General features: G+C 30.7%; 1 protein-coding gene across 4 annotated transcripts in view; it reads left to right on the forward strand.

The window, feature by feature from the left end:
• LOC134683355 (uncharacterized) overlaps positions 1-22,292 on the forward strand; it is a 55,340-nt gene extending 33,048 nt beyond the window's left edge. For 2 of the 4 annotated variants that reach the window (XM_063542610.1, XM_063542613.1), the window contains 8 exons: positions 297-458; positions 3,496-3,540; positions 5,058-5,283; positions 9,233-9,372; positions 10,280-10,364; positions 11,645-11,786; positions 15,314-15,346; positions 19,126-22,292. In XM_063542610.1, coding sequence (XP_063398680.1) covers positions 297-458; positions 3,496-3,540; positions 5,058-5,283; positions 9,233-9,372; positions 10,280-10,364; positions 11,645-11,786; positions 15,314-15,346; positions 19,126-20,944 — 2,652 coding nt within the window. In that variant the 3' untranslated portion in view covers positions 20,945-22,292. The remainder of the gene's footprint in view (positions 1-296; positions 459-3,495; positions 3,541-5,057; positions 5,284-9,232; positions 9,373-10,279; positions 10,365-11,644; positions 11,787-15,313; positions 15,347-19,125) is intronic. The other 2 variants (XM_063542611.1, XM_063542612.1) reach the window with 2 other exon arrangements.
• The last annotated feature ends 1,476 nt before the right edge of the window (positions 22,293-23,768 follow it).

A 23,768-nucleotide genomic window follows, 5' to 3' on the forward strand; every position in this document is an offset into this window, starting at 1 on the left:
AACAGTTCATTTCAAGCACCTTTATTTGATTTTTATGTTACTTTTACAGTTAAAAATTTTGAGCATCTATGAATAATTATTACAGTTGGTAGATTTTGAGCGTCTATTATTGGCTTTTACATAATCATTACAGTTGCTAAATTTTGAGCGTCTATAATTGGAATTTAATACATTTATTATTATTACATTTAGTAGATTTTGAGCGTCTTCAATTGGATTTTATACATTTATTATAATTACAGTTGGTGGATTTAAAGCGTCTATATTTAGATTTTATGGATGTATTATTATTACAGTTGGTAGATTTTGAGCGTCTATTATCCCATCATGATAAGAAGTTAGAAGACAGACTTAACAATGAGTACCTTGCTGAAGAATGGGACTTTGGACAGGAAAAGCTGGATGTGTCAAAGTTCAGAGAACCTCCAGTCGTCTGTGGAGACTCAAGAATTCAGCTGGTAAGATCTAGAATTTCATAGGTCTAATAAAATTATTGTGTCCTACAGTAGATAATGTTATAATCTAGCATAAGACATTACCATGTTTAGGGAATATTTTGCTTATTTTTCAAAGTGGTTCAAATATTTTTACATTTTTTTACTGATAAATTAACATTCTTTTTTTAGATATAAACTTTCTGAAAACATTTTATCTTTTCTTTAAAATAAACCTGAAGAATATTCCATTATTATCAATTAAATCAACATTAAATGGTACTGTGAAGTTATTTAAAATTATTAGAATAGAAGTATCAATACACTCAAGTTTTTTTCCTTTTTTTTTAAAGGAAAATATATTGTATTTTGTTTTCTTCATGTATTGAAACCACTGTTCAAGCAACTTAAACATGTGGTATGGTAAACACAAGGTTTTAATGTCTATCTTGAATTTTAGAAACTAAGTTCAGATTTTCTTATTGGTCAACTTTATACAAATGTAAAAAGTTATTCTCAGCTCATAACTATCCAATAATTGGAAGATTTACTTTGAATAAATTTCTTTTAAAAATACATGGGAATTTTGCTTATTTTAGGCATTATCATAGACCTTCAGTGTTTTTTCATTGTTATTTGTTCATTTTCATTGGTGTTTTTATTTTTAGAAATCTATGAAATAGGGTTGCATTTTGAAATTTACATATTATAAGGGAGCAATAACTCAATTCTCATGTATAAAAAATAATTAAAAAATGGCTGATTATCTCCCCTTCTCTGATTTTTCATGTTCCAAGAAATCAATTGATTTGAATATTGTTGGCTGTGACATTCTAGGTCTGATTGTTCCCAGAACCCACATTGTAGGTCTGAATGTTTCCAGAACTGACATTCTAGGTCTGAATGTTTCCAGAACTGACATTCTAGGTCTGAATGTTTCCAGAACTGACATTCTAGTTCTAAATGTTTCCAGAACTGACATTCTAGGTCTGAATGTTTCCAGAACTGACATTCTAGGTCTGAATGTTTCCAGAACTGACATTCTAGGTCTGAATGTTTCCAGAACTGACATTCTAGTTCTAAATGTTTCCAGAACTGACATTCTAGGTCTGAATGTTTCCAGAACTGACATTCTAGGTCTGAAAGTTTCCAGAACTGACATTCTAGGTCTGAATGTTTCCAGTACTGACATTCTACGTCTGAATGTTTCCAGAACTGACATTCTAGGTCTGAATGTTTCCAGAACTGACATTCTAGTTCTAAATGTTTCCAGAACTGACATTCTAGGTCTGAATGTTTCCAGAACTGACATTCTAGGTCTGAATAATTCCAGAACTGACATTCTAGGTCTGAATGTTTCCAGAACTGACATTCTAGGTCTCAAAAAGTTTCCAGAACTGACATTCTACGTCTGAATGTTTCCAGAACTGACATTCTAGGTCTGAATGTTTCCAGAACTGACATTCTAGGTCTGAATGTTTCCAGAACTGACATTCTAGTTCTGAATATTTCCAGAACTGACATTCTAGGTGTGAATGTTTCCAGAACTGACATTCTAGGTGTGAATGTTTCCAGAACTGACATTCTAGGTCTGAGTGTTTCCAGAACTGACATTCTAGGTCTGAATGATTCCAGAACTGACATTCTAGTTCAAAATGTTTCCAGAACTGACATTCTAGGTCTGAATGTTTCCAGAACTGACATTCTAGGTCTGAATGTTTCCAGAACTGACATTCTAGTTCTAAATGTTTCCAGAACTGACATTCTAGGTCTGAATGTTTCCAGAACTGACATTCTAGGTCTGAATGTTTCCAGAACTGACATTCTAGTTCTAAATGTATCCAGAACTGACATTCTAGGTCTGAATGTTTCCAGAACTGACATTCTAGGTCTGAATGTTTCCAGAACTGACATTCTAGGTCTGAATGTTTGTCTGAATGTTTCCAGAACTGGCATTCTAGTTCTAAATGTATCCAGAACTGACATTCTAGGTCTGAATGTTTCCAGAACTGACATTCTAGGTCTGAATGTTTCCAGAACTGACATTCTAGGTCTGAATGTTTGTCTGAATGTTTCCAGAACTGGCATTCTAGTTCTAAATGTTTCCAGAACTGACATTCTAGGTCTAAATGTTTCCAGAACTGACATTCTATGTCTGAATGTTTCCAGAACTGACATTCTAGGTCTGAATGTTTCCAGAACTGACATTCTAGTTCTGAATGTTTCCAGAACTGACATTCTAGGTGTGAATGTTTCCAGAACTGACATTCTAGGTCTGAATGTTTCCAGAACTGACATTCTAGTTCTGAATGTTTCCAGAACTGACATTCTAGGTGTGAATGTTTCCAGAACTGACATTCTAGGTGTGAATGTTTCCAGAACTGACATTCTAGGTCTGAGTGTTTCCAGAACTGACATTCTAGGTCTGAATGATTCCAGAACTGACATTCTAGTTCAAAATGTTTCCAGAACTGACATTCTAGGTCTGAATGTTTCCAGAACTGACATTCTAGGTCTGAATGTTTCCAGAACTGACATTCTAGTTCTAAATGTTTCCAGAACTGACATTCTAGGTCTGAATGTTTCCAGAACTGACATTCTAGGTCTGAATGTTTCCAGAACTGACATTCTAGGTCTGATTGTTTCCAGAACTGACATTCTAGGTCTGAATGTTTCCAGAACTGACATTCTAGGTCTGAATGTTTTCAGAACTGACATTCAGAATAAGATTACTGCTGGTGTAGATAATTTTCAAGAATTCATTACAAAGAATAATGTTAAATATGTCTGATGCTCAATCTCCAGGAGCATCAGATTTAACATCCCAATCCTATCAGGATGTGGCTGTTATACATCTCATACAGCCAAACAGACAAACTGATTGGTCAAGGGATTTACTGTTGTTTGAAGGAAGACCAAGGTGACCATATTACTATACTCAAATCACCCTAAATGGTCAACAAACCAGTTCAAGTTCTAACATCAAAATTATAAAATTGGATCTGTTACATATTCTATAATACAGGATATTAATTTTTATGTTTATTTTTTGTTCAAACAGGAAAGAAACATTTCTGATGAACTATTTGAAATGTTTGATTCTGGGGTAAACAGAATGTTTTAAAATGTTGTGAAGAGCTAAAGAAATCATTGTACCATAAGTGATATAAGTCAAATATTTATAAATAAAAAAAACCTGAAACCTGAAACACAAAAAATATTTTTCATTTAAGGGCTATTACTTTTAAAGTGGGTATTCAATAACTGCCATCAGGTTAAAATAAAAAACATGGGAATTAAATGATAAATTTCACATTCACTTATGGTTCAATGTTAATGTTTTATAAGCATTGGTCATTATATTTGTAGAGCTACATATTTTGAAATAAGAATAAGCTATAACATCCACATAATAATGCTATTAGCCTACAATAGTAGATGGCATTTTGTTTTTCCAGTTTGTGCGTTTATCTTTGTGTTGATCCCTTATCAGGTTACATTGGTCAAAGTGGTTTCAGTAGTTTGTGGTTACATCAACTTAAAACTATGCATAATTTTGTTTTGGAGTTAACTGGTAAATGTGTGACCAAGATTTGATGGTTGACTGAACATAGAAATGAGATTGTTTAAAGTTTTGGATTAAAGAAGTTTGTGGTCATACTGTCTTAAGTTAAAACTAAGTACATATGTTCAAATTATACCTATAGTAAACAAACATTTTATGTATTTAATTCATTTAATCTTTCATAACTACTGAGTTGTAGGAAATTCAACAATTTGACTTTTCAAAATTAAAACTTGGTAAATAAAGACTTAGCTCCTGGTCTTCTGAGTAAATATTCTATACACAGAATGCCTGTACTATATATTTTTGAAGTAGGGCTATGTTTATTACGCGTTGAAAAATAATCTTCATGGAAGTCTTTCTATGTAAACAATAGAAAAAAGATACATTATATATATATGATTTTGTCTTGGCTAGTATATATTCAATGTCTGTATTACATGACTTTTTTTTTGCTAGACTTTATGGTTGTGTGATAATTGTATTTCATATAAATTTTGATTGCAATGTTTTCCATTGTGACCTATAACCTTGGTGTTATTAGTATTTTAGTAAGAAACCAGCATGTTCTCTGCAGCTAAGTTTGACTGATATATAGGTTGAGGTGAAAATATATGAAAGAAAATATATGTATATTGCATATAAAAAAAGAAATGTTATTCTAATGTAGTGGACAGCTTTTGTTATTAAGTGTTAATTTTTTTCATTATTAGTTTCAAGCAGTTCTAATAAATTGTTTTGTTTGGGTAAGATAATTTACAATAGTATGTCAATCACTTTTGAAGAAATTGACCCCTTCCTTTTTGATTAAATCACCTATAAAGACTGAACAAGCTAACTGAATTCAGTTATCTCCCTTTTTCCAGTGTTTCACTCATTTGAACTAAAATTATTATTATCATGAAAATAACGGATATTTGAAAATGATTAAATCTGAAGATTAAAGAACAAATATTTACTTGTTCTGTCACTTTAAAGGACAGTTTTAAAGCACTTATATATTAACAAGATCCGTAAAGACAGGTATTTAATTTGTTTGTTCTTAACTTGTATTTTAGGCCAGGGATCAGAAATTGAAATACAGATATTTAAAATCAGAACTGATCAATTCACATCGGAAACTGTATCGAGCTAAAGCGGGCTATATAAGAGATCGTCCTGTGACTGCACCAGACCTGTCAATGTATGAAGAGGAGGAAGCCCCTCCCCCTACACCAGAGTTCACAGCTCAGACAGCTTATGAAATTGTTAATCGTAAAGTCAAAAGTGCAAATGCAGCAATAGGTAAGTAATACTTATGTCATATTACACTACTGTGGATTCATTTATTTTTTGGGTATTAATTTGCGTTTTTTCAAAAATAGTTGCATATTCCTGGATATTTAATTTGTGGTTTTGGCAAAGACTGCATTCATTCCTTTAGAAAATTTGCAAATCATTCTCATGGTTTGCAAATTCAAACTCATGGTTCCTCCTGTATCCAGGAAATCCACTAAAATTGATATCCAAAGAATATTAATGAATCCACAATATAAAGTATAAAAATAACATCTTGACAGGAAAACTTAGATGTTGAATAAGGTGATTCATACTATACTAGTATGCACTTTTGATCTCCATTTTATTTCTTAACCAATTGAAAGAAAATGAATTGCTTCATATAACTTCCAAAAGGTCCATGGATTTATTCTGTACTGGCTTCACAGTAATTTGTATTAGGTCTTCAATAATAATTCCATTACAAATCAATTATTTATTAAAAGATGACTATATCCATTGATGTTTTTTAACCTGAAGGAATAATTAATCATCCATCACTTAATACTTCCCATCCATTGATTTTACTATGAGGCTAAGGATGATGAGAATCATTCCTTATTTTGTAAAAAAAGACAACTTCTTCATTGAAGAAATCTCATCAGTCCAAAATAATCAACTGGATAAAATAAACCGGTAAAAGGACGTTTTTCACAGATTATTGCATACAACTTTTAAGACATGAATAACTGTAATCAAAAATGGGTAACATCATTTATTTAATTTTTTCTAAGGCTTAGTATATTTTGTTTCATTTTAAGACCAAATAATAAGACAACAATCCAAGAACACAAATTTCCAACATTTTTAAGGTTACAAAGCACCTGTTGATTAAATTAGATTGGCAATCATCGAAACTGACTAGGAGCAGGAACATAAAATGATTGTGCTTACAACTACATATACAAAATAAAGGGCAGTAACTCTGGTTGTCAAATGTCACGTCCATAAAACATTTTTTTAATTTCAAAATAAAATTTTATATACAAATTTTGGAATAAAACAGAAAAAGTCTTCCCACTTGAGCCTCCTGATTGCCTTTATAATGTATGGGTATTATGGTAATGATTTTAAAGGTTAATAGTATGTTAATACAGGTATAGGAATCTTAGGAAATAGAAAACCTAAAGGTAAGCTTTGTTTTAATGTGTCAAGATTTTAAGATTTTAGATATTGACTTTTTGATCCTAGATGATATACAGGGTGAGGTGTTGGATGGAGGGGTTAATTGTTTGTTTGTTGCATTGATTTCATTGAAGTTCTGACCCGACTCAATTGCTTGATTAATAGAGGTAAAAGATATAATTCTGCTGCCCTGTTCTTATCATATAATGTGCATGGGGAACTTACTCCCAGCTTAGTAGTTCAAATCGCTCAATGGTAGGGAAAGTCAAGAAAACTTCAAATAAAAAGAGCTCATAATGTAAAATCAATGATCATCAATACATAGTTTTAGAATTTGTCACCTTTCAAATCTCTTTCTTTTCTCAAAACCCAAAAAGACTATTTTCAAATCATCTTTAACTTAACATTATGGGTGATTCCAACACCAGATAAAAGTAGGTATAAAAATGTAGTGACCCCATGATTATTTTACAGCATGAAAACTTTACTTAATGTAACAAAGACTTAGTTTTTTTAAGGAAAGTCTATCATGTAGAGAACTTTTTTAGGTATAGACATAACTCTCTAAAATGATAGTCACTTATAAATAGAACTAACGAGTTTGTTAAATTTTAAATGAAAAGTTGTATACTTGTGTTTAGTTTAGATTATGTATCAATAAGCTGACAAACTAAGACCTTATTTTCTATGGTGGCAGTTATTTAATTATTTTCTTTGAAGACAATTTTTTCATTTTATCTGAAATTGCTTTCTTGTTTTAAATAACACACATGAATTGAACCTGATATAAGATCATTATATATGACTATATATGAATTTTATTTTAGTGAAGTTTTAGACTAAAGTTTCTAATATAAATTATCTGAATTAAAATCTGTTTCAAAACTTATTACTTTAATGAACATCGTCAAATAGACAATTTAAAATATGGGTTACATATAAAACATATAGTTTTAGTACTTTTACTGAGATGAGACAAATTGGAACTCTGTTTATACAAATGTATTATAACGAATGCTGTCTGGAACATTTGGTTTCTAGACAAAATCTGTAGAGCTCTAAAACTAGCTTTACTTAACTTAGTTTAATAATCCAATAGGGGTTTATAAAGACCACTATAGCTTGTATAATCATAAGGTCAAAGGTCAAGATGGCTTGTGAAAATTGATAGAAGGAAATTTTGGCCAAAGTTTGGTTTCTAATGTTCATTTTCAACCATATGTTTAACAAAGGAAAAAGATACTAAAACAGCATATAAAACTTATAAGAGGAGATACACTATCATGACACCATTAATTCAGGATCTCTGAAGCTAAGACAACCTTTATTAAACTTGGTTTATCTAAGATCTGTGTTTTAAGGGAGACACATATTGAATTTTTGGCTCATAATACTTTGTTTCATTTTAACCCTTAATACTATGCAGTGACCCTCATTTGACAGGCATACCCTAATAACTGTTATTTGGCTTCAATGGGGTTCCATACTTTTAGAAGTCCACTTTATGATACTTTTTTTTAAATGTTATGCATGTTCCTTCAACCTGAGGCTATTCATATTCACATTTCTCATGTATAAGTAGCATTTTGAGCACAAATACGGACTTGGAAAATTGAAAATGGCTAAAACTCGGTTTTCTGGAGGGGTAGGCTTCACATCTGTATCTTACACAAGAAGTTCAGAGGCATATGGTCCGCAAATAGTCAAAAAATAACATAAGGACCTATGAGCTACGGTTGTGCAGCTACCATTCTACATGCAGACTACAGCTGGATACTTTAACCGGCATCCCTGGGTCTTCTGGGTCAAGAGAAGGGATGAAAAATCAGAAATATTGACATTTTTGCACCTGATGACCCAATTTGGGATAAATATCCGCCCACCCTACCCTGCGTCCTCACCCAGACCACCCCACACGTGATCACCTATATTAGATTTAAAGGAATCAATATTCTACAGCAACAGGGCTAGGCTCATTTGCATATAATTTGCATATTTTTGCAAATAAACGAAAATTAGACATTTTCTGAAAACAATTCCGCATGGTAAGGGTTAAGTAAAAATAACTTTTCATGATAAAAAATAAAATACATTTTAGCAATAGTGATTTATTTTAAACTTGAGAACATTTTTGAAAAACAAGCCAACACATGTTAAATTTGACAGCCTTGTAATGCAGTTATAATCATGTTTCTTGTTTTTTTTGTCATTTTCCAAATAATTTTATATGATTGAATGTAGAATTTCGTCTTTGAAGTCCTGTGAAAGATTACGCTAGTAATTACAGGATGTTGCACATTCCTAATATATTGTGTTGATAATTATCTGTTCTGAAACTGTATTGACTTCCCTTAGGCACCCCTTAGGTTTTCATGTTACAGACTTACGGTAGAATCATAATAGTAGATATAGATTTTACAAAATAATCGAAAATTTATTAAATAATCTATTTGAGTAAATTTAGTCCCTTTTTATTCAAAATTACAATCCATTGAAAAAAGAAGCACAAGGCTGGTTTGCTTTTGACCAGTTTTTATTATTCTATGTCTATTATTTGTTTTATTTTCAAAATTCAAGTGTACGCCGGGCGGGCGTTTTGACGTAAACATAGCTACGCACATGACTTCTACGATCTTCTACAGGAATAATCATTAGTGAATGTTAATTTATCAATGTTTGGAGACATGTCAGACTATTCTTAAGTCTAAAATTTATTATAGGCATAAATGATTTTTTTAGTGAATGTCTCTGGAGTCAGTGCTATAAATATTTATTTTATGTATAATTTTAGGAAGAACAAGACCAGACTTGTCAGATAAGCCTCAAATTCCCTCTCCACAAAAAGTTTGGACTGCCAAAGCTGTCAGTGAGGCTGAATTAGAGGAAACACAGAAAAACTACGACAAACTCAAATTTGATATGGAAACTGTGGTAATTATTATAATTGAACAAAATGAGGTGTATTTGTCAAAGAACATATGATCAATTATTCACACAAAATAATTGTCCATTTTAAATATTTTGGATTATGTTGGATCTTCTTGTCAAAATTTCACACAATATATGGCTGCACAAATTTATTGAAATAATCTAATGATTGTGAATCTTAAACTACCTTCATGAAATGATTTCCCTTTTTTCAGATTAAAGGAACTTTAATTTAAAATCTTTTACTGCATATAGAAAATATTGAAATACTATTATTCTGAAGTGACTAAATGTTTTGACGTCAAGAAACCCTTGCACCAAAATCATATGATGGGATTTCCCAGACATGAATCCAAATGGCTGCCAGAAAATAGATACTAGCATTTTGAGTCAGTGTTTGGTCTTACACGACCATATACAGATTATTGTAGGAAGAAAAAGTCTAATGCATCAAAAAAATATTCTGTAAACCAGATTACAGGAAACAAATGTGTACAAAAGTGAAAATAGATTTTCATGTGGAAAAGCTAGGGAAAATTAAACATGCACAGTAACCGATGAAAAGAAATAATCAATCCCAAAAAATCCTCTTGGACCCTCAAATTATCCAATGGTCGTCCCCTAAATTAAACTCATTTCATTTAAATTGCTATATTGTGATATTGGTGTATACGTAAGTAACTGTTCTTTAATTGCTTTATGACATCTCAGTATTGTGTTACTGTAATTATAGGAATTCAAAAAGCTTATTTATTTAAATTTTCACCAGTGTTTGTTAAGAAATTTTTTATAATTTATAAAATTTACAAATCATGACATTTTCAGATTTCAAAATTTGAAATATCAAACATTCAAATATTTACCAGTACTTGATTTTTTTTATAAAGTGTTGCCATGTTTTCCATTGTAGCAAGGAAGATATGAATATCATAAAGAAAAAGAGATAGAATATTTCTTCCCAGGCCAACTAGAAAGACTTACTAAACAACAAGAAGGTTAGTTAAATCACTCTTGTAAAAGAAAATGGGAAATAAGTTTGTTAGACTAAACAATACAGTAATATGTAGGATTGGAAGGTCAAATATATCATAATAAACAATACAATAATATGTAGGATTGGAAGGTCAAATATATCATAATAAACAATACAGTAATATGTAGGATTGGAAGGTCAAATATATCATAATAAACAATACAGTAATATGTAGGATTGGAAGGTCAAATATATCATAATAAACAATACAGTAATATGTAGGATTGGAAGGTCAAATATATCATAATAAACAATACAGTAATATGTAGGATTGGAAGGTCAAATATATCATAATAAACAATACAGTAATATGTAGGATTGGAAGGTCAAATATATCATAATAAACAATACAGTAATATGTAGGATTGGAAGGTCAAATATATCATAATAAACAATACAATAATATGTAGGATTGGAAGGTCAAATATATCAAAATAAACAATACAGTAATATGTAGGATTGGAAGGTCAAATATATCATAATAAACAATACAGTAATATGTAGGATTGGAAGGTCAAATATATCATAATAAACAATACAGTAATATGTAGGATTGGAAGGTCAAATATATCATAATAAACAATACAATAATATGTAGGATTGGAAGTTCAAATATATCATAATAAACAATACAGTAATATGTAGGATTGGAAGGTAAAATATATCATAATAAACAATACAGTAATATGTAGGATTGGAAGGTAAAATATATCATTGAGAAAGAGATGGTCAATTTATCTTTTAAACACACACAAACTCATTGTAGTTCAAATTTAAGACTTTTTATTATATTCTTTATAAATATGATTTTATTTTTAAACAAAAACTTCAATATGAATACATTTTAGAGCTTTGAAACAATACAAGTTACAACCAGTTTATATTGCCCCTTTTTTATGAGAGTTAAAGATCAAGTTATAAGGCTCACTTTACATGTGATCTGGAAAGTCAGCAGGATATAAGTGGAAACTACTGCTATTCTCCCTTATAACTCTACAGTCAAATCTTCAGACATTGAAAAAGATTATTTATAGAAAGGTTGATTTAATGTAAATAAACAAAACCTATTATTTATATTGTCATTTATGGTGACTATTGCTTCTAATTAATTGTGACTTGTTTAAAGGAAAAAAATATGTACATAATTAGGCTATATACATTGCCACCTTAAATAAGCCAATCTTGATCTAAGTTTAACTTTAAAATAGCAAGCTTTTACTGATTGTTCTTTTTATATGTCAGAAAAGGAAGAAGTGGAAGTAACAGAGATGAAGAAAGTATCTAGTCAGTCATCAAAGCCAAAGATTACACAAAAGGAGGTGAATCGGTTAGCATACCCGACAAACAGAATTCCTCCAACACATGCTAAACTATGTGATGCAAGGTACAATCAGTTTTATACCATTGATGGTGTTTTTTTTATATATTATATATTTATTATGACACTGTCTCTAAAAGACACATAAAAGCTAACATGTGTGTCATTTGGATGAGTTGATTTTATAAAAACTTAGTACAAATGATAATTTTTAAGAGAAGTCTTCTAAAGACAATGTTCACCTTTGCCTACGTATTGTCTTGAATTGCAACTTTATCATAGAATATCAAAAAGCTCATGATTTTGTTTTTAAATGGATTAATTTCATTTGTCAAATTCCCTTAATGAAAAAAGGCAACCACTGATGAGGCATTGGATAAAATATAAGCAAAACCTCAGCCCTTTTGTCTCACCTTGACAGATTTAAAAATGAGATTCAGGTATGCTGTTTCTGGCATCAATGGTGGGGGCTTCAACAGTGTATTAGTTTGTGTTGGTTTATGGAGAACAACTAGTGGTAGGTCAATGATATTTGGTATGCAGTGGTATGAGGGTTGGTACATCTAATTTCCATTAACTATCTGGCCCAACCCCTCAGTCATGGTCTTTTGACTTTGAAACATTTGCTAAGTTAACATAAAATTAATAAGATGTAGTATGATTGCCAATGCAACCACTTTCCACATGACACCAAATGACATAGAAGTTAACAACTATATGTCACCATACAACCTTCAGCAATGAGCAAAACACATATCACATAGTCAATTTGTAATAATAGCTATATAGTGACTATCAATGATCTGTCTTTAACAACAGATTACCTAAATGACAAAAGAGAACCACTGATAAGGCATATGAACATGCTGCAGGGTTAAACTAGTTTTAAGCAAAACCCTCATTTTTTTTTACGACTTGACTGATCAGTTTAAGAGCAACCATTTATGTTAAGTCAATAATATTTGATGTGTAGTTTTATTAGCATTTGAATGTCTAATTTCAATGTAGATTATATGGCCCTTCTCCTCATCATAGTTAATTGACTTATGATCTTGTGTTTAACCAGTTGAAGTTTGTGTTAAGAAAACATATCCAGTATAATAAAATTCTCAGTTTCTTCAAACAAGCACATAGTAATTTCCCTGCCACAGAAATGTAAAAATTCTACAAATGAATAAGAATCCATGAGAACTTCACAATTTAAAATTTTAAAATCAGTTTATTTGTGGTTGTTAAAACTTCATATACTTTGAAATGTATACCCCAATCAGGACACTATTTGTTGTTGTTTACTGGGTGCAAGTAAATAAAATCAATAAGACCCAGTACACGTTTTGTATATAATCACTTGGACGGATCATTAGTCAAGATGAATAGGTGTCAGAGGATAATCTGAATATCTGTTATAATAACATTATATTCCTGTCACCTAATACTTTTATGAGTTTCTTAGTTTAATCATTTTAATTGGAGAGAAGACCTTCATTCACATATGTTAAGTCCTTACATTTCTACCTGAGAAGAATTTGTGATAATGAATTCTCAGTTCTACAATTGTAATATCTGGGAGTAATATATAATTTGTTATTTAATGGTAAGTGAAATACATATTTGATTTATTTTACAGAGCGGTACAAAAGTAAGACAATACAATAATTTTGTTATTAAAAAGTGTGTGCAATGATTGATAGGGAGGTTATATTGGTTATCTAACTAATTGTTTGTAAAATCTTAATTCATTGGTTGGTTGCTTTTTTGCTGATATTCCAATGCAAATAATAAAAAAGTTTTACTTTTATCAGCATATATTTTCTTATGAGAAACATGCGTTTTTTTTGTTTTGCATAGGATATGGAAGGTTCTTGTAACTGGATTTTCATCCGTATTTATTTGTATTATACCACAAAATCAGGAATCAGTTTACAGTGATAATACGAACTTTAATTTTCAGGATATCTGCTGTCATGGGGCAAACATTTAATTAAAATTAAAATTTTGCCACAAAGACTATCTATGACAGAAATATTGTGTGTGTGTGCCATAAAAAACCCCATAAGTTTTATATCACTGAAGATTGCTTCCTATTATTGGGTATAATGAGGAACATTCCATAACCTGTTGATTAGTATTAGTTTGTATGTGATGTTATTTTCAAAAGAACTGATTGTAAAAGTGTTTTCAGGGTACTTTATGTTTAGAGTTTGTGTGATACATACTTTAAAAAAAAATAATTATATCTCCATATTTTAAAACCTATTTTACGGCTTTCTATGAAAAAGTGTAGCATTGAAATTAAAAATATTCTTTTTTGTTGTAAGGTTGATATTTTTCAGAATTAGGTCTTAAATAAGGCTTCGGCCATTCCGGTGTGGTAAAGAGTGAAAAACATTTAGATATGAGGAAAAATGCTTTGACATTTGACATTTTGTTCTATTATTGTTAAATATAAATCAGGTAACAAAAAAGGGGGGTGTATTTGTTCAGACTGATGAACTTTGGTAACAACCTCTAATGCAATATTTTACAGTATTGCAATTATTACACTAATAAATCTTATACTGATGACATAACAAAGAATGCATATTCCCAAAGATGTGTTGCTCCCTTTCATGGTGTTAAAACAAGAACACATTGAAAAACATAACCTGTTTCTGAAGATTTATTTTTATCCTTATGGTTTTAATAATAAAATTATCTGTTGTGAAATTTTAATTCAAGATCAAATGATCTTTAAATTGACACAATGAATGTATTTCATTTTATAAAATAAACTCTTGTTATAAACTACATAATAGTTTTTTCAAGTTTGAAGTTCAGCTTTCAGATTTTGAGAGATGATAAGTTATACTTAGATAATAGTATATGACAAGTTATTTTTCTTCTGAAGTTGGAAAGAAGACAATAACTTTTGTAGTTGTGAGTGATGACATTAGAAGTGGTTAATACAATCTCAGTACTCACTGTATTTAAGCAACTATAAAGTCTTATTCCATTGTGAAATAATTTTATACTTAAGTAATGTGCTGTCTCAGGTTATTAAATTTTCAAAATTAAAGTATTCATTTAATTATTCTCAAATTGAAAGAAAACACTCGGAGGTGTGTGAATTTAATATTAAATGATTTGAAGAAATATGGCAATGTCTTTAAAAGAGTATGCAATCTATCTTGGATGTATTTTTGGTAATTAGCTCAATTTAATCATGGTCACATGAATGATCCTTAAATAGATCAAACCAAACGCTGCTTTGCCACATGCCGTTAACATCAAGAGCAAAGTCTGGTTATCCACAGAGTTAGTAAAGCAGAAAATTCTCGTATCAGTTTGAATTTGTAATAGTTTTCACTGGACATTAAGAATCCACCAATCAACCAACCATTAAGGATTATAATGTTTCTTTGGACTAAACAGGCAATTTGTCCCAGTATATGCAGCAATTATGATTACATGTTTATAACAGGATATACACACCTCATTTTATTTCAGATTATAATCAAAAAACTTTTTTTATTTGCAGAATTTTATGTGACCTAGTTATGTAACGTCAATTTTAGTTGTGAGTCAGTAAAAATTGTATATACTTTTTTAAACAGGTTGAAACAGAAACTTTTAAAATTAGCAGAGAGGTACTTGTTATTTAGCTAGCATTTTTCTTTCTGTTGCTGAGCAATACATTTTTAAAACTTGACTATTTGTTAAACAAATTTGAATTCATATACAAACAAATATACATGAAAGATAAAACTAATTTACGTTACCTTTATATTGTCTCTGGATGATGTAGAAAAAAACTAAGTATAATTAAACAAATTTAAGTGTTAAAACACAAGTGAATTCTATTACTTTTGACAGATAAATGATGTATTTTTTAGTGATATTAATATCTTGCCTTTCAAAACATGATCTTTTAACCATATTCAGCTAATCCCAATTTCCTTATAACAACCTCTCTAAGTAGACTTTTTCACACCATTCTTTAATTGTTGATTTTTTTTTCTTTTTTTGGGAAAATTGGATCTTCAAAATCTTTCCTAAGGCACCAAGCACAGGTTAGCTAGTACATATCCAAATGTATACACAACGAAATATTTCGGTTTTTTTTAATGAGATTTTGAAAGCTCAACTAGAAAATATAGAACTGCATATAAATAATTGAAGCCTATGTACATATCTCTATCTGTATTCTTTCTGAGATTAAGGAAACTAAAATATCTTTCAGGTAGTAAGTACAAATGTAAAGAATGCATGTACACATTGCAAAATTTATCTTAATAGTTAATATAAATAAAATTTCTCCAAAACTAGTCCTAGATTTAAAATTAAAAGTAAAATCTCATGTTTATTGATATAACATTTAAGGTAGCACAATACAAAGATTTTTTTACTTCCAATCACTAACCTTTGAAATGCTGTAACTTTCTTATGAATGCATAGAAAATAATAAAAGAGGTATATATAGATAGATAAAAGATTCATCTTTTAAATGAATGCAATTTTTTTATTATGCAATCATTATGTAATTAATTATTACGTAACTAGTGGTAAAATCTAGGTAAGTTCACTTGAATGAATTTAGCTCTATCATCTCTTTCACTATACAGAAAATTTTAACGAAATCTTAATCAACACATCATGGGCTTCAAAAGGGTGTCTCAGATTGTCTCTATGGTATTCCATTCTCTCATAAATCTCTAATTAGTGTAAAAATCCTAACCACATAAAAGAAGATAAAGTTTAATTAGCTGTAAAATTTGTTCTATACATTCTATCTGAAATCTGAGACACCCTTTTGTAGATAATGGCCATAGGAACAACATATAATAAAATCAACCCTCTAGGGATACCTATGCAGAAGCTAATTTCATTTGAAAGTGGAAATTTGGTGAAAAATATTTTAGACACAGTTAACATTATAATTGGTTACATAATTGTTGCATAATACTAACATTGCATTAATTTGAAAGAGTCATCTGTTAGCTATCCAAAACTACTATTTTTATAAATTTTCAAGCGTTATTAAGAAAGTTACAGCATTTTAAAACTTGGGAGTTGGATTTATAAAATCTTTGTATTGTGCTACCTTAAGGGATCACTAAATTAATGTTGGAAGTAAATAGTTCAATCAAAGTAAAATGTATTGCACATCAAAATCATAGGCAGCTGGTCTTACACTGTGTGAACAGAAAAAACTCTGCCAAAGGTAGCACTACTTTTATATGTTATGTGTTATTGTCTCTGAACTAATATAACATTGTTGAAACTTAGCAGTTAATTTATCTGACGTCAGTTCCTAAATGTTTGTCCTGTTTCAGTAGGTTAATTAGTTTTAACTTTATCAACTTAGACAACAAACACTTTATGCATTTATTAAATTCTTCATTTAGAAAATTTACCAACTGATGAAAAATATTTCAATTTGAATTTAGTGACATAAGTTTGAAATTCATTACATCTTTTGATTCTCTAAAATATTGTACAAAGTTCATTTTGAACGATTTGATTTTTTTCATTCTGGCTTTTACATGACCATCACATTTTTTGTCAACAAGCCTAATACCAAGGGAGTTACATTTATGTAGGTTTTTTTATGATTTTGGGGGAATAAGATCATCCCAACAAAGATTTTTTCAACACTTATATCCACGGTGAAAATTTATTCATGATAACAGTAAAGTTTCTATATATAATCTACAGTCGGTATAACAGTGAAACATGATATACTTTGAACAAATATCAAAAGTAGGTTGCTGTGTCATATAGGCCATGATTCATATAGATTCCAATTGTGTCAAATTTATAGTTAACTTATAGATTTTTTTGTTTATTTTGATAATTACTGCTCTCAAATAAAATGCATCAAATTTGATAAGTGTTGTTATAAATTTTGATCATGTTTACTTTTATAAGATAAGTTTTTATCAGATATAAAACAATAATTGTGACAACATGGCAAAGTAAATCATTTTAAACGACCCCATATTTAGTAAGCTTTTTACATGTTGCAGGATACCCATAGTTATACACATAAACATATTTAGATTGATTTGCGATTATCTCACAATAGGTTAACATCGGTATCACTTAAACAATAGGTTAACATCGGTATCACTTAAACACTTTCAGATGGTTAGTAATGAGTTTGCTTCACAGAGCTTTTACTATTTATCTTAGAACAAGAATCTGGTACAATTGTAAATTCTTGAAAATTGCTAAGAAATGTATGATGAAAATAAACCTATTAAGGACCTATTAAGGAGTGTTCATCAAAGGTATCTAGTAAGATCATACTGAAATACCAGTACATATAACCTGAACTATTTAGTCATGTGTGACCCTCTGTAGTTGGTTAAGACTTCATCATACATTTCCAGAATTCAGAATTTAGTTCAGATAATTCGTTGTTATAACCTGATTGCTTCCTGTCTGAGGATGGTGTTACTATTAGCAACCATTTATCAGTTATTTTAGTGAGAAGTAGAATTTCTAAATCCTTATAGAGTAACATTATTATTTTGCATAGATTTGTGCGTGATTTTTTTAATGCAAGCTTTCTGCCTGCTTGTTAAGAATTATCAAGTGTTTTATTATTTTCTTAATTATATCTGAGTGCTTCGTGGCCTGTATATTCTCCACATTGCATTGTGTATATGTGACTCATTTTAATAATAATTGTTTAGGATTTGTTACATCTTCGTAGTTCATGTCAATAATGATACTGTTAATACATTTGTTTTATACCATGTCTTTAAATATTTGAGGTAAATAGTTTGTTGTGATCTTAGAATTGATAAGTCATCCTTTAACAACGACTTCGTTTGATTTCCAAGAATGCATTACTACCACAACTATGCAAATTTATATATAGTGACGATTACATTGACCACATACTGCTAAAACTTTCCTATATACTAAAAAGTAAAGCCAAATTTTTCAATTGCATTTTGGCAGTAGAATAAATTCGATTCAACATGCAAGTCACATATTTATATATAACTACATATAACTAACTTTATTGCTGATTTGAGTGAAAGGTTTACAGTTTAGAAAAAACAAAAACAAAATCAATTTGTTTCATGAAACCAAACTGTTCTGAACAAAAATATTGACCAACACTGTAAAAGAACCACAGTCAAGTCACCAAAGTGAAAAGTGGAAAAATAAAGCATACTTCCCATTTCCATTCACAATTTTATTGCAATCCATTAACACTGAATTCCTCAGTTACAGTACTATGAAAGTGTTGTTAAATTTTTTTACACTTTATACTGTATTTATTCATTTGGAAAGAAAGGAAACAATTGTAATCAGCAGACACGATTTGTATTATTATTTTCCAGAAGAACAAAGCTAACGAATTCAAATAATAAGTATTTACTCTGAAATAAGTTTATCTATTTATTTTCAGATTCAGAGGTTGGCATAATATCAAACATAAAAAAGGAAGCCATTTTGTTTTGGTTGCACCATCTTTTGAAAACTCCTATCAAGGAAGATTGCATAAAAAACTTGCAGAAAGAACAAATGCACCAGTAAAAAAGGTCAAAGGAGACTTTGTACATCGCTTTACAAAGAAGGAAGAAGTTCGGAAACCTATTTATCAAGACATGCGCCCATTCACAGCACCAGGAAATCTTCAGCCAAGTGGAACTGACGCTGAAGCTGTTACTAATATGATAACAGAGAGTCCTGCAGATTCTTGTAAAACTGTGGATACTGGATATGGAAGTATGGAGGACAAACTTGGCAGTGGGTCTTCTGCCGAAAGTTTAACAAAGTCACCAGATCTCAATACAGTTAAGTCTTTGAATGACAAGTCTCAAATCTTTCAGCAGAAAATGAGTTGTCCTAAACCTTTTGAGTCTCAAAATGTTTTAGAGAAAAACTCTAAAAAGGACGGAAAATTAATAAATGTTTGTGAAGAGTCCCCTGAAACGGCCAGAGAAAGGAGTATGTCAGTATATTCAGATAAGGAAATGTTTTCAGGAGAAAGGTCGTTAAATGGCACGTCAATTTTACAGCAGAGTTCTCATCAAAATTGTAATGAGAGTCATAGAAATAGATCTAGTCTTAAACACAATCAAACTGCGAATATCTATAGACATAACAAATGTATTCAGAACCTAACAGGTGAAAATACATCTGTGTCTTTTAAAACTGAAAATAACAAAACTATGTGTGACAAATCTGCTCAGGAAACAGGTTTGAATGATAAAGTTGACAATTTTAAAAAAAAATTGAGCAAAAGTAAATTAGAGAAAAGGCTGACACATTCTCAGAGCCAAGTTGTTAAATCCCCACCTGCTTTAGAATTTACATTTACGTCAGTATTGAATAAATCAGACGAACAAGACTTTGATTCTGTTGAACAAGACTTAAATTGTGTTGAAGAAAAAACTAATAAAAGTGCTTGGTTTGAAGATGATATACCTAGTCCAGGTGTAATGATTCCTAGGAATCCTGAGATATACATAAAACCCAAAAAGGAAATTATTGACATTGAAAATTTACCTGTTCCTCATTTAGAACATAGCAAACCGAAAACTATCGCAGTTGGTGCAATCGGAAAAATTTCTCTGCTTGAAAGTATAACAGAGTCTCGATTCTGGGAAGATGCTGTGGAAGAATCTTACAGAACAAGGAAAAGTGATGATGTATTTGTGAATGATGATTTGAATGTTAATCTGAAGGAAACAGAATTGGCTGACCTAAAAGAGGAGGACTTCGATGATGATGTTTCAAATGATAGTGGAGTTGCTGGATTCAGTAAAAATTGTAAACCTAAAAATTTGGCCAAAAAGAAAAGCAAAAATGAAAATGTGGATGATAAACTTCAAAAAGCAAAAATTGAAAGATTAAAGCGACAAAAACGAGTTTTAAAAGGATCAAGTTTTGAGAAAATGGGAATAACGGTTAGGAGTAGTAGATCAAGCCAAACTAGTACATCGTCTGAAAACTCTAGCAAAGAACTGGATTCCAAAAGTAAAGATCAAATATTACATAAAAAAACTTCTTTCGATTTAAAAACAAACAATAAGAATGACAAAATTAATGAACAGAAAAATGTTACCGTAGAGATTTCAAAGTGTGAAAAACAAAACAAAAACAATAAGATTGAGGAGAAACAGAGGAAATTTAGTGCTAGTATGAAAAGACTTGTTAAACGAATGGATGAATCTTTGTCAAATGATTTAAGAAGTAAAATGTTGTCTACCCACCTTTCATAACAAATGATAAATCTTTGTTGTTGCTTTTTATGTTGACTGCATGATAGTGAAAATTGTTGTGTTTTTTTATTTGACAGCTGAACAATGTTTTGATTGGTTTTTAGTCAAATTCATTCGGATTTCTGAGAACAGTATTTTTTCTATCAGGATTGTTAATTTTCATGTAAAATACCATCTAGTATGTAGAAGGTTTAAGGAGAGTTCGAGTGGGCAAGATTGTATACAATTTAAGGAGAGTTCGAGTGGGCAAGATTGTATACAATTTAAGGAGAGTTTGAGTGAGCAAGATTGTATACAATTTAAGGAGAGTTGGAGTGGGCAAGATTGTATTCAATTTAAGGAGAGTTCGAGTGGGCAAGATTGTATACAATTTAAGGAGAGTTCGAGTGGGCAAGATTGTATTCAATTTAAGGAGAGTTCGAGTGGGCAAGATTGTATTCAATTTAAGGAGAGTTCGAGTGGGCAAGATTGTATTCAATTTAAGGAGAGTTTGAGTGGGCTAGATTGTATTCAATTTAAGGAGAGTTCGAGTGGGCAAGATTGTATACAATTTAAGGAGAGTTCGAGTGGGCAAGATTGTATTCAATTTAAGGAGAGTTTGAGTGGGCAAGATTGTATTCAATTTAAGGAGAGTTTGAGTGGGCAAGATTGTATTCAATTTAAGGAGAGTTTGAGTGGGCAAGATTGTATTCAATTTAAGGAGAGTTCGAGTGGGCAAGATTGTATTCAATTGTTTTCAAACAAAGAGGCAGAAGATGCCTTGGGGACTGAAAATTCATGAGTGGTATAAAACTGACAACTTTTATTTTAGATAATGAAAGCTCTATGTACTTTTTCTTTTAACTTTATCAACTTTTTAGCTTTGTAAGGTTTAGTTTGCTTCTTTATTCAGATAAGTATGCTTTTTTGAAGACATTTCATTTACAATAAGCCTATATGAATAAGAATATATGTGAAGGAGGTTTTCAATGTTTACATTTTTAGTTTTGATTTTCAGTGAAATAGCTAGGAGCTTGAAATAAAAATAAAAATAATATAAGGGAAGGCCTGTCTGAATAAGGGTAAATGGATCTTAAATCATATTTTATGAGACTTATTAAGGCATTTATATGTATGAATTTATTGACCAATAACGTTACGGTAAAAATAAAGGTCATTGAATTATTTTTTAAACAAACTTTGTAGATTCATTCAGATATACATACCAAAGATTGGTACGTGTTTTCACTGGTCTAAGAGGAGTCAACTTTTTTTTTAAAATATATTCATTGTAAATACTTATGTACTATTTATTGCATCATTGGTGCTATTTTTTGTTTTCAAATGAAATAAATTTGTAGAAACTGAAGATTTTATTTTTACTTTGACCATTTATGTTAAAGAACAATGCTGTATCAAGAGTATAACAGGAATTAACCAAAAATATTCAGCTGACATGGTACAGGGGGGAAGTTTAACATACTATTATGATGAATGCTCCGATGGAATACAATGTACACCGCATATAGAAACATTATATGATTTTCACATATATGGAACACCCATCCATTCGTGAAGGAAGTCTGATGAATTTGAACCATAATATTTTTTGCTGCTGTTGCTTGAAGGATGTACATATATTTGCCCTTTCGAGTAAGAGGAAATAATATAATGGGTTTATGGCTTAACCCTCTTGCTGCCGGAGGGACACATATGTCCACACCAGCAGTGCCGGAGGGACACATATGACCATGGATAAATTCATGCAAGCCTCTCATCAATGCTGTATCTCTTTCAATTAAAAGACCAAAGATTAAACAGGGTTATGTTTTTCTCCGATGGGTTCCAAAATGTAATGGTCATTATATCGTGACGTCATATATCGAATGACGTCGTTGTTTGGCTTGTTACATCACAAACGTTGAGCTGTCGTATTTTCCGGCATATGAAATGCAACCTTGAAAAACGGTCGGCAGCAAGAGGGTTTAAAAAAAAATGTCTAATGTCCTTGACCTCATTTTCATAGTTCAGTGACTACTTGAAAAAAAAAGTCATGATTTTTTTGTAATGTTAATTTTTCTGTTATTATAAGTAATTGGATAACTATGTTTGATATGTGCGTACCTTGCAAGGTCACCGTACCCGTCAGACAGTTTTCACTTGACCTCGACCTCATTTCATTGATCAGTGAACAAGGTTAAGTTTTGGAGGTCAATGCCACTGCTGGTGGACGTTTCGTGAATATCAATAATGTGGTCATTTTTATAAATTTCCTGTTTACAAAATTTGCTTGATGAAAACTTTGATGAACTCTTATGTTACTATATAACGTTTCTGCTTCAAGTTTTGACAGTTAAAATATTCTTTATGTAAATATGAACCAATGAAATAATAAGAAAGATATGAGCATTCAAACGTTTTCCTTAGAATGGTGGAGCTCCTTGTAAAACGATCAAAATGGTCACACAACACTGATAAAAAATGCCAAATAAACATCGAAAAAATCAATGTTTGCTACCTGAATTTTCACATGAACCTTTTCTTATATATAGTCTTACCTGTCTGAAAGTTTCAAAGCTATTGTCCCAGTAGAAATCTATATTAATTTTCTCCATGTCGGATATTTTTATTGACTATACAATCGCTTGCAAGTTTACTGTAATATCACTCAGAGCATTCCTTTACAATCGCTTGGAGCTTTTCTTTTCATCGTTTGGCCCAAAAGGAAGGTAACATACTTTACCTTGTTATGACTTCACGGTCCAGCTAGCAAGCAAGCTAGTCAAAGGTATAACGTTTTCCTACACACTCATTGCATTTTGCTGTAATAGCTTCTAGTGGCATA

Source organism: Mytilus trossulus, chromosome 9, assembly GCF_036588685.1.
Source record: "Mytilus trossulus isolate FHL-02 chromosome 9, PNRI_Mtr1.1.1.hap1, whole genome shotgun sequence".
In the NCBI taxonomy this organism is placed as follows: Eukaryota; Metazoa; Mollusca; class Bivalvia; order Mytilida; family Mytilidae; genus Mytilus; species Mytilus trossulus.